Here is a 12,479-nt window from a genome sequence, read left to right on the forward strand (position 1 = left end):
CGCTTTGTCATTTCAGCTGACTGTCTGAAAATATGCACCTGACTGCAAATTAAATCACCATTTAATGTATCATAAAAGTGTAAAAGTCATACGATAACCACATGCGCTTTTTTTGTCCTTTATGGAGCTTGAAAGACATGATCATTGACCTTTTGTTGAATGGAAAAAAACGTTAGCTTTTTCAGCATACATAGTTGGAATGACATGAGGGTGGGTAAATAATGGCACCACTATTATTAGCATGTACTATTCCTTTAAGCACCTGTAGATAGCCTGGGCATTAGTGTTGCACTGATGTGTGTATTTTGCAGATCTTCGGGCCGGTTCAATGCATCATGAAGTTTAAGGCTCAGGAGGAGGTGATCGACAGGGCCAACAGCTCACAGTACGGCCTGACGGCAGCCGTGTTCACGCGTAACATCGATCGTGCCTTGAGCGTATCTGCGGCCCTGGAAGCTGGAACCGTCTGGTAGGAGACTCACTAAACTCGTGCAGTTCATTTGTAAGCTTTTAGAGTGTAAACATTCACTGACTGTAATTTATAATAACAAATACAAAAGTATCTACAAAATATCTACAAAGCAGAATAGCCGATATATACATAAAACAATCTAAGCATTTATTTGATTCCCAAGTATTGGTCCATTTTCAAAGTACCAGCAACTTTGTAGATCCTTCCAACAGACATGCATCCCCAATACCATTTTGTTTCCCCTGCCGTGCTTAATGCATGTCTTAAACGAGTATTAAAACGCTCCAGTCATCTCCTACGAACATACCTGTCACCATCCTAAGTTAAATTTTGACTTGTCGGACTGCAGAACACGGCTCCAATCTTTCATACTCCAAACCTTATGTTCTTTGGCAAATGCACAGTGTTTTTTGCAGTAGATAAAACTAATATGGTTTCTTTACTGGTACACAACCTCTCAATCCAGCCTCCTACAGCCGTTGGCTTACAGTTCAAGGTGAAATTGGAGGTTGGAGGTCTCATCCAGGTTTTTAGAAGCTGTTTCGAGGTGGTCCCACCACATTCAGATGATTTTCATCCTTCTGTCAAAATGCTCACTAGTCTTCCTTGAAGAGCCACAGCACTTTACATTCTGCGTGGTAGTGGTCTCACTCTCACTGTGCTTTCTCACTGTCACCATTCATGTCCTGCACATGAGCAATATCAAGAGCAGACTGACCAGATTTAGCCATTTTAACAATACCCTCCTTGATTGCAGAGGTCAGCTCCTTCCATCTGGCCATTATGTTATAAAAGCTATTAAAAAAAAAACACTTTTAAATACCATTTTTACTAAAATAATATTATAGCTAAAATGAATAATATAGCTAAAACCTGCCACATAGTGATTTATTGAATTATTGGCTGTGAATAATGAGTGCAAGCTTGGTATGACCGCTTGGCCAAAAAAAAATCTGTATGTATCTTTGCATCATGACAAGTGAAACAATTGAAACGTGGAACTCGTACATTAGTTTTACACTCAAGGTGCAACTTTACAACATGCAAACAAAATATGTAATAAATATTTCATTAAAAGTTTGAATAAAGTACAAAGAAGCCAATTTTCCTAGGTCGGACATCACTTTTGGCCACTAATGTATATGAGCAGGAATTTTCAACGTGAGGTCAAAGGTCATGTTTCTTTGTGTTCTCCAGGGTGAACTGCTACAACGCCTTACATGCTCAAGCTCCATTCGGAGGCTACAAGATGTCAGGAAACGGCCGAGAGCTGTGAGTGCTGATACTTTGGGTTCAGTTTTTCCGTTTGTGTTTATCTCGTTTCATACCCGTCTAATAATATGAACATACATCCCTAATGTCTATGTTATGTAATGTTAGTTTTTAGATTTTTGCATCATAGTTTAATCATGACCATTTTCCAGCCTCTCAATCTCAAATCTTATTTTCTGTCAATCTGGGTTATGCATGTACATTTCCTTCAAATGTGTGTGTGTGTGTGTGTGTGTGTGTGTGTGTGTGTGTGTGTGTGTGTGTGTGTGTGCAGGGGTGAGTATGCACTGGCGGAGTACACCGAGGTCAAAGCCATCACTATTAGACTCAGCGAGCAGCTGAAACTGTGATCTGAAGCTCCACCATCTATCTGTGTTCATAACAGCATCTGTTAGTCTACGGATGAAGAAACTCTGGCTTTAACCATCAGTCTCATTTCAGCTCTTTTTCTACCAGTCTGTTTATTTGATGTAGATGTGCTGTACAGATTTAAAAGAAAGTTTGTGTTTTTTTATTTTTTTTATTTAATTTGGATGTTTTTAAATCAAGCAAAGTCATCCATCATCTCTCAATATTTAGTAATATAAAGAAATATACTATATCCAACTTAAGTACATATGTTTTATGTAGTTATTGCAATAGATTCACATGCAAACCATTGTTGCTTGTTTGCCTGATTGAACATACTCACAGGCTTTGCTTTTGATTTGGAGGTTCAATTCTTCTTAGCGGTCTTAAAGTCGGCATTAAGCGGAAGTTGCGATTTCTTCCTCCCTATTGTGACGAGTGAAACGGCTTCTCTAACAGGAAAACATTTAGGCCGGGACTTGATTTTTTCCAGTTGGAATTGATTGGATGGTTGTGGTTTGCTATTGGTTAATCTCATGTGAGTGACAGGTTGCCCCGCCCTCACGTCAGTAAACACATCATCAGAAAGAGATGTCGCTGCAAGAGGGACGGGAAGTTATTTTGATTAAAGATTAAGATTGCACATTCATTAAAAATAAAATAATAATCATGTGCATGAATAAATCATTTATAATAAATAATGCAATATTTCATCAAAACCAAGAATGTTCGATTTTGATTTCATGGTGACTTTAAAGGTCTCCTGGTAATATATAATATGCAACCAAGTATAGTCTGTTATGTGTAAATCATTTTTTCGGATTGAAATTACGAAATGGCCCTGCAATTCGCCTCAAAGCTGTCTTAAATAATTTGTGTTTTTCTGACACCAAACACAACTGCAAAAATAATTTAACTGTTACAACATTCACTTTGTGATGCTGAATGCAAATTGAAATGATGAATCATTTTCAGCACTGTATATGGTATATGGTGTGTTGCCCTGCATATGTTAATGTATAATTAGAATTAAAAGTGATTTCCTTTTGTAAATGTACATACACATCATATGACAGGTGAATTGACGTTGTTTTGTTTAATGTATATGTTTAAAATATATTGTATACTTTGACTTATTAAATAGCTATTGATTTTAAAAAATGAATCTGGATCAGCGAATCAATAAAAAAAAAATAACTGTTTATTGTCATTTTGATCTGTTGAAGTGGTGCGAAATATACTCTATACAAGTACCTAGTTATTTAGGTTTAATGGCACAAGCATTTGAGGGTAACACGATCACTTCCTTGAGTACTATGGTTGATTTTTACAAAAGTATAGGCCAAAGTTAAGTATATACAAAGGAACAGCGCATTTGCAACTTGTGCATTTTCATGCAATATGTTTTTACAAGATCTGGTTAAGATATTAAACAGTGGCTCTCAACTTTTTTAACCTCCTATAATTAAAAGGCTTGTCATTTTTGCTGTAATTATGACAGTGCATAATAATAAAACCTTTTTATTACAAGAAACAGGGAGTGTATATATATATAGTTAAATTAACCACAATTTATTTTATGATTGCAAAATCTGTAAAAACTCTAATGCACAAAATAATTTAAGGCATTTCTGAAAGGCTGGCTATCTGTTCTTTTGTCCTTTTTTTTTTTTTTTTTTTTTTTTACAGGGTCTATTGCTGTCACAAACAATGTATCTAGTGTCAGGTACTAAATGTATGAGTGGTATTCCAAAAATAAAATCTGTATTTGAATACCAGCATATTTACATAAATACAATTCTGCAAAAACGGCAAAAGAAAAGATGGTAAAAACATTCTATGATAGATTAAAATATGACTTTCACATTACAAAAAAAAAAAAATTTGTATTTATATATGTTACTTTTAATAGAATGAGCCTCTCTGACATAAAAGTGCCAGAAACAGAAATTTATGATGTGTCCTCTTTTATATTCTACAGATAGGCTAATGTAGTTTGATAATAGCCTCCTTAAAACGTCCTCACACATATATATATATAGTGAAATATGCTGGAACTTGACTTGAAGACATTAGTGATTGGCACACTTTTTCCAAGTAATCTCAATGGCAGTGTCCCAATAAACTCTGATGTCACCCTATAAATGGACAGCTAGCCAACAAAATACACCTGTGTCATAGTTATTAATGTCTTGTTGGAAATGTACAATTTGTGAGGGACGGTTACATTTACGATACAGAAATATAATGGACTCAAGCAATAGTCTATGGAAAGTCCCCAGCAGGTTTGAAAACAAGCGCGGGCGTGCGCGCGCGTGCAATGAGAAGCAGACTCTCAACTCCTCAGGAAAGATTGTCCCCGATCAGGAAGTAGAAATCTAGTTTGATCCTTGAGCGTCTACGAAACGAAAGCATCTGTGGAGCCCCGCTTTATTCCGTGGTTTTACGGGATATATCATGTATTCAAGTGTGTGGTAAGTACACTAAACTATCTTATAATGTTGTTGACTAAACACCACATGTGTATTCCTCATCTACACTGTCTCCGTCGCGACGCAACGTAACACGTTTAGTTAGTTTGGTTTGGAACGCTTGCATTAATTCGCGCATCGTGCGCGTGCAGCCAGATTTAGCGCGCCGTGCGGCGTTTGCAGTACAGGTGAGGACTGAGGAGGTTGTGTATTTGGGATATTGTAAACTGTAACATTTATTCAACAAATTGGGGAGCCCCAGTCTCTCCTACTTGATTAAAGAGAAGTTGTAAACGTTAATATCTGGGGTACGTACATGCAGTACGCTTACCCAATAAAGTACTAGTATATGGTTCATTGGTGATGGAACATTTAACAGTAGGCTACTTTGATATGGTACTAAATGTTTACCATGGTTTTGACATTCCGTGACGTTGCATATGGGACTCATGCTTTCTTTCAAAACATTTAATTGCAAAATGCGAGTCAAAATGTGTCTGGCCGTACCAGCATTTCAGAGGTCACTCATTAAAATTCAATGTAGCCTACTGTAACTCGCCAAAGAAAGCTTGTTTTGTTTGTAACCAAATGACCAATGACCTCAAGCCAAGGAAAAATGAGTCACGTCAGTAGCTGGCACAGCACACCAGCTCTGGAAAAGGGTTTTGCTGGAAACTTCACTTTCTTGTGGTGGATTGTAGACTTGTAGAATATTTGTTAGATTGGACAGTTGGTATTTGGATCAGCTGACGTATCTTAAAATTGAAAGCAAGACACCAGCAGACTTACTTTAGATTGGCTTCTATAAAAAGATGGTCAGCATTGGCATATTTATGAGGAACTAAATGAAAATGTGCCAGACACCACTGGTGTTGTTGCTGTATTTTCATATTCAAATCATTGTATAACTTCACTTTATTTTCATATTTGGACATATTTCCAAAGAAAACAGAATTGGACTTCTGGTTTTAAACAATCTGCACCTATGAATAACACCAGTAATGTGTATAAAATAACTTTTTTTTTTTATATGTTGTTCTTTCTGCTATCAGTGTATTGCAACAATGCAATGAATATTCTAAAATTATATATTCTGTTGCACTCTACATGTTGTATTGTTCCTTTTCACTTGTCTACAAGTGTCTCTGAATTTTTTAAGACAAGCAAATTGATGGATGTCTCACAATCTGTTCCTCAAGGGGTATTTCACATATCTTCAATCAATGATGACATCCTCAAAATGAAACAGCAGCTTTTAGCCTGAATTATGTCGTCGTACTGGAACGTTAGAGAGACTGCAGATCCAGGTGGCATCACCAGCATGATGGAGGAGCAAGATGGTGAGAAAACCTTTCTACATTCAACAGTGTCTGAAATTAATCTCAAACTCTCACGGGACACAGTAAAGTTTGTTTCCTTGTTTATTTTTATATTCTTTTAAAAATAATTAATAAGTCTATTTTTATTTAATTTTTAAATTATTATTATAAAATATTACATTTATTTTGTTTTGATGTATATTATTTATTTTAAAACTGTATAAAATAATTTATTATTACAAATTATTACATTTTAATTTTAATCATTTATTTATTTATTCATCAATTCATTCATTAATTCATTATTTATATTATATCTTTAAACCTTATGATAATTATTGAATTAATTTAGTAGTTTTCCCTGCAAATATGGCACATTTGGCACTTGGTCTGGCAGTGATCTACTTGCAAAAAAATATTACATTTTATAACATCTCCAGAACATCACTTTGACAGAGATTCATAGCAGATCCTCTAAATAAACTTTAAAAACAGTGACATTTTTCTCAGTGAAGACATACTGAAACTTCCTCATTGTTTTACAAATTGTCAGACAATGCATAAACAGAAGTGTGGTAGTTTGTGCATTTGTATAATCATAGCACTATGAAGGTTAATATTTCCCTCTGAGAGAAACACCAGTTCAGCGCCTTTACTGTGTCATGTAAAATGTAAGTGATATTGTGATACTAAGAGTGAATTCAATTCGGCCTAGTGTACCATGTAAGAAGCAGCATGTATGATTTGTTCCTTTTTAGTTGTTCATTTCACCCCTCTGAAACCTTAAACAACACCAGTAGTGCAGTTCTGGTTCGAGGAACTTCACAGTCTGAACAGTATATTTAGAAATATGAACTGAAACCCGGCTTTTCTTCAGATAGGTGTTTATAGCGTTGCACGTCATTTCCTCTCACATGTACTCAAGTTTGATTGTGGGGTTGGGCTGTATGCTTGCATTTCATTTGCATTATGTGCATTCAACTCTCACTCTTTTGTCAAATCTGGAGACTGATTAATGTAGGTTTGACCACAGATTCATAACTTCAGAAATAACTTCCCTTCCCTCTTGCAGTGACATCTCTTCTCTGATGACACAATGATAAATACATTTCTTTATGGTGAATGTGGAAAATAGTCATAATAAAGAATGAGTGGGTCCAAACATTTGACATTGATTTATATATATTGCACATATTTTTATTAGTTTTGGCTGCTTAGCCTGGGCTTGCATGACTGACTAAATGTATAAATCACACAAAAAATATTATAGTTGATGTTACAGTAACAGATATTTCTCCCAGAGCAGGGACAAAAATGCCTTCAACACTTATTTTAAATATTTAACCTTTTGATGAAAATGTTTTTTACATTTACAAATGTAGTCACATGTGTCTCAACTTTTGACTGGTATTCAGCCAATTCAAAATGTTACATTCATGTAGCAGTCCAATGAACTATATTCATCTTTGGCCATCCCTATATAGTTGTAATATACAGTGTTTTGCAAAAGTTTCTTCCTTATGTTAAAGGTCTTGATTTTTTTTTCACATCAATCTATACTTCATACACCATAATGACAAAGCAAGATTTGTGACAACTTTGCAAATTTATTAAAAAGGAAAAACTGAAATAAGTAGGCTACATTGCATAAGTATTCAAACTCTTAACTTAGTACTTAGTTAAAGCACTTTTACAACCTCATGTCTTTCTGGGTATGATGCGGAAAGCTTTGCACATCCGCATTTGGCGATTTTCTGCCATTCTTCTCCTCGTATCCTCTCAAGCTCTGTCAGGTTGGATAGGCACAACCAGAGTGACACTTAGCTTCTTGGTCACCAACCAAGGCCGTTTCCATCAAATGCTCAGTTTGGCCAGGAGGCCGGCTCTAGGAAGAGTCCTGGTTGTTCCAAACTTCTTCCATTAAGGATTATGGAGGCCACATGCTTCCGTGAACCTTTAATACAGCAAAAAAAAATGTTTTAGTCTTTCCAGATCTGTGTCTTGATATAATACTGTCTCATACAGTCAGTTCTTTTGGCCTCATGGCTTGGTTTTTGCTTTGATATGCATTTTCAGACATTTTATTGAGAGGTGTGTACCTTTACAAATCATATACCCATTCAATTAAATTTGCCACAGATTAACTCCACTCGAAGTGCAGTAATATCTACAAGTGAAAGTGTCCCAGAAATGGGTATGAATACTTATGCAATGTAATATCTCTTTTTTTTTTCTTTTTTTTTTTAAATTGGCCAAGTTGTCACAAATCTATTTTTTGCTTTGTTATTATGGTGTATGGAGTGTACAGGTGAAACTCAAAAAATTTGAATATCATGCAAAAGTTTATGTATTTCAGTAATTCAACTTAAAAGGTGAAACTAATATATTATATATACTCATTACATGCAAAGTGAGATATTTCAAGCCTTTATTTGTTATAATTTTGATGATTATGGCTTTTGACGATTATGGAATACATGAACTTTTGCACGATATTCTAATTTTTCAAGTTTCACCTGTAGATTGATGTAAAAAAAAAGAAAAAAAAAAAAGAAAAGTAATTTAAAGTAGTTTAACATAATGCAGCAACATAAAATGAAAAATAAATTGAAGGGCTGCGAATACTTTCACAACCAACTGTATATAATTTCTGGGTTGCACTGCGTTGCATTCTGCCGGAAAACAGATGAAGTAAGCATCCCGTGAAAAACAGTCAATATCCCCCCAGAGGTGAAATCTCATGCCATAGGTGTTGGGTTTCCTTTTCCCTGCCGGCTCAGCATCAGCAACACCGTTGCCATTAGCAACAGTGACTTTGCATGCATCCATCGGTGTGTGTTAGAGCAGCGTGGCTCATAGGTCTGAGTCCCGTCACATATCTGTGTGTGTTTGAGTGTGTCGTCTGAGCAGCGCTGGTCTTGTGGGATGGTAACACATGCTGCATAAAGAAGCCAATGTGCTAATCTGGCTTAGCACGGCTTGAGCTAGCTGCAAACGCAATCTGAGGTCCTCTTGGGAGGGACAGAGACACAGCAGCAGGCCAGGGTGGGTTGGGTTTCACTCTTTAATGTGTTTGCAGTGTAAGATAACCTTGCCATTAAGGACAGCATGGAGGGAGGAGACGGGATTCTCGTTCTGTGAAGCATCTTTCTGCTCTATAGTCAGGTTTAAGCTCCAGGTACTGGACGTACTTCAAGCTTGTGGATTTGTGACGCACAGTAATGAGATGATTGCCGGATAGATCCGTGCAGAATGATAAGGTATGTGTAGCTGACAAGAGCGCTCAGCGTGTTTGGATTGTGGATGTCTTGGTTCTTTCCTACGTTTCAGGTCCGTGTCATAGTGGGAATTGGGTTTAAGGAGAAGTGATAGTGTGGTGAACCTTTCATTGACTCTTTATACTTTTTTTTTTTCTTTGTTATCGTCCTCAGACTTTCTTTTCATTGTCTGATTTGTCACATGGTTTGAGTGGTCTTGATAGATTGTGTTTGTCTTAGTAGAAGCTGGTAGTCTTATACTTAGCGGCAGCAAGCTTTAAACGTTTTCTATAGTTTAAGGGGATGAAGTGGTAATAGAATATGGTGAAAGTAATGAAAAAAGTTACATTTAGAGACTTCTGATCTAATCAGCAGATGTTGAGTAAGTGTTAACACTTCATTTATATGTAAATGGTTGTTTAGGGGGTTCTGTCATTAATTACTCATCCTCATGTCGTTCCAAACCCGCAAGACTTTCATTCATCTTAGGAGCACAAATGAAGTTCCACTTGAGTCACATGGATCACTTATGATGACTTAACTGCCTTTCTGGGGCTTGAAAGTGGTAGTTGCATAGCTGTCAATGAGGGACAGAAAGCTCTCCGATTTCATCAAAAATATCTTCATTTGTGTTCTGAAGATGAACAAAAGTCGTCATGAGGGTTCGTAATTAATGACAGAATTTTCATTTTCCCTTTAAATGTCTTTTCAAGAGCTGAAATTTAATTCAATTAATTTATTTGGATAGTTATTTTCACAATACATATTTCAAATTTAAGAAGTTTGCGTTATCATATCTAGAGTTGATTATTGATATTTTTAAGGGTTTGAATACATTTAACATATCTTGATATTTGTGTATTTGCATAAAGTATATACAGAATATGACATCATTAATATTATATATATATATATATATATATATATATATTATATATAATATTACACATATATATTATTGAGAGCAGCCATTGTAGATTAGTAGATTCAAAATGTTTAATACATTTTTTCCACTTTTTTTTTTTTTTTAATAAGCACAAAGATAATGTTAATTTAAATGCATGCAATATAAATACAAAATACAGCATATTGTTATATAAAACATTTTAATATATTAAACATGCCATGTTGAGACTTTCGTTAACATTTCAGGGTGATGATACAAATGAATAATTGCGTCAGATTTTTTTAAACTGACAGTTTGAAATGAATTACATTGTAAAGAGTCAAACTCACCAATTCTAACACTTGGTTTTTTTTGCTGAAATTTAAATTGGAGATGCTATTAAAACATTGTTTGATTTCATATAGCCAGCAAAATCATTGCAACTGTTATTGTGAATATTCAACCTTTTGCTCAGCCCAATGTTGACAGTGAGCTCTCTTAATTTTTTATCTTTACACACTTATCTATTGTTCTATCGGTTTATTATTTGATCATTCTATCTATCTATCTCTCTGTCGTTATATCATTCGATCATTCTGTCGATATATCTGTCTGTCTATCGTTCTATCTTTCAAACGTTCTGTCTGTCATTCTATAATTCGATAAGTCTATCTGTCTATCTATCTATCACTTTATTTATCGTTCTATCATTCTGTCTATTGCTCTATCATTGTTTGTCTGTCTATCTATTATTCTATCTGTCTATCCATCTGTATGTCTGTCGCAGTGTTGTTATTACCTAAAGCTATAAAAAAGATTTTGGTAATTGAAATAAAAAATTTAATAAAGTATAAATATTAGATAAAAACATAAACGTACAAAAAAAAAAAAAATGATTGAATTTATTATAAAAATCAGTATTGAAATATACCTAAGTTTTTATACCTAACCCTTTTGCTGGGCTTTTTGTGATGTGTTTTCATTTTTGTGAAGTTATTCATTTTCATTTACAGTCATTGATTTAAGGTGACACAAGCGAATTTGGTGTTGCAACAAGTTGAACTGTGTTCATGCTCATCTTTCCATCACATTAGGAGCATCTTAAATACCTTAAAATCTGTCTAGGTTGCCAGCTTGCTGGTTTCAGAACGAAGCTATTGTCTTGGCTTTGGTTTCTCCTCCAGGTTGATTTGGTCTGGGCGATACGTGAGCTGAGACCGTATTGATGCAGGCTGGATTTGTTCTAATGGTTACCCTCCCTCAGGCTTTCTCCAGCCTATCATCATCAGAAAAATGTTCTCAATTATTCATATGAGCATCTTCTATTAAAGCACACAGCCATACCGGCACTTACCCGCAGGTCCGGCTCCTTTACATCAAAGCAGACCTGATGTTAATGGAGCAGCGTCTGCCGCTGGCCACATTCGCCAGATAAATGTTAAAGGGCTCGGTGGATTAATGTGAATAATAGGAGGGAGTGATTGATTTGAGCTTCACTGGCCTCTTGGATTGATATCATAAAACTCTCATTAACTGTCTATCTGATGATCTACCCAGAGATATTAAAATAGATTATTAAAGGTGTAGTTTACCCCAAAATAAATATATCGGCCTGTCTATCGGCCTGTCTATCGGCCTGTCTATCGGACTGTCTATCGGACTGTCTACCGGACTGTCTATCGTTCTGTCTATCGGACTGTCTATCTGCCTGTCCATCGTTCTGTCCATTGTTCTGTCTCTCTGCCTGTCTATCGTTCTGTCTATCGTTCTGTCTATCTGCCTGTCTATCGTTCTGTCTATCTGCCTGTCCATCGTTCTGTCTATCTGCCTGTCCATCGTTCTGTCCATTGTTCTGTCTCTCTGCCTGTCCGTCGTTCTGTCTATCTGCCTGTCTATCGTTCTGTCCATCGGTCTGTCTCTCTTCCTTTCTGTCATTCTGTCTATCTGCCTGTGTCTATCGTTCTATCATTCAAAAGTTTTGTCTATCGTTCTATTTGTCTGGCTCTCTAGTCTCTATCATTCTCTCTATCATTCTGTCTATCTGCCTGTCGATTGTTCTATCATTCAAATGTTCTGTCTATTGTTCTATCTATCTAGTTCATTTTAAATGATCTTGTAGTGTGACAAATAGATTTTTCAAAGTACAAATATTTCATTTAGTTTGTAAAACAATACAAGGTGGCAAACCTACATGCATAATAATTACAAAAGAATGATCAAAATGCCATTTAAAAAGCTTTAGATAGAGTTTAGCATGTCACACCAGAGAGCATGTTAACTTCCTAAAAATATTTCATGCAAACTACCAAATATACATGCCTTTTTCACTTAAAGTGTGTTTTGTGTCCAGACTGTTGCTGTTGTTGTTTGCTATTAGAGCTGCGTGCATGCGTTTAATATGCTTATGTACTCGTGAGCATCACTATCTTCTTCCCGATCTCACTCTCGCCCAGA

The 12,479-nt window shown here is 35.7% G+C and overlaps 2 protein-coding genes across 2 annotated transcripts in view; both read left to right on the forward strand.

Annotated features, from left to right (window-relative positions):
* Nucleotides 1-3,273, forward strand: part of aldh1a3 (aldehyde dehydrogenase 1 family, member A3) — a 28,912-nt gene extending 25,639 nt beyond the window's left edge. Inside the window, exons 12-14 of the mRNA XM_084405552.1 lie at nucleotides 312-469; nucleotides 1,670-1,744; nucleotides 2,019-3,273. Coding sequence (XP_084261678.1) covers nucleotides 312-469; nucleotides 1,670-1,744; nucleotides 2,019-2,094 — 309 coding nt within the window. The 3' untranslated portion in view covers nucleotides 2,095-3,273. The remainder of the gene's footprint in view (nucleotides 1-311; nucleotides 470-1,669; nucleotides 1,745-2,018) is intronic.
* A 1,118-nt stretch (nucleotides 3,274-4,391) lies between these two features.
* lrrk1 (leucine-rich repeat kinase 1) overlaps nucleotides 4,392-12,479 on the forward strand; it is an 85,432-nt gene continuing 77,344 nt past the window's right edge. Inside the window, exons 1-2 of the mRNA XM_084404699.1 lie at nucleotides 4,392-4,566; nucleotides 5,763-5,903. Of these exons, the coding sequence (XP_084260825.1) occupies nucleotides 5,831-5,903 (73 nt within the window). The 5' untranslated portion in view covers nucleotides 4,392-4,566; nucleotides 5,763-5,830. The remainder of the gene's footprint in view (nucleotides 4,567-5,762; nucleotides 5,904-12,479) is intronic.

This window comes from Rutilus rutilus (assembly GCF_951802725.1).
Source record: "Rutilus rutilus genome assembly, chromosome: 3".
In the NCBI taxonomy this organism is placed as follows: Eukaryota; Metazoa; Chordata; class Actinopteri; order Cypriniformes; family Leuciscidae; genus Rutilus; species Rutilus rutilus.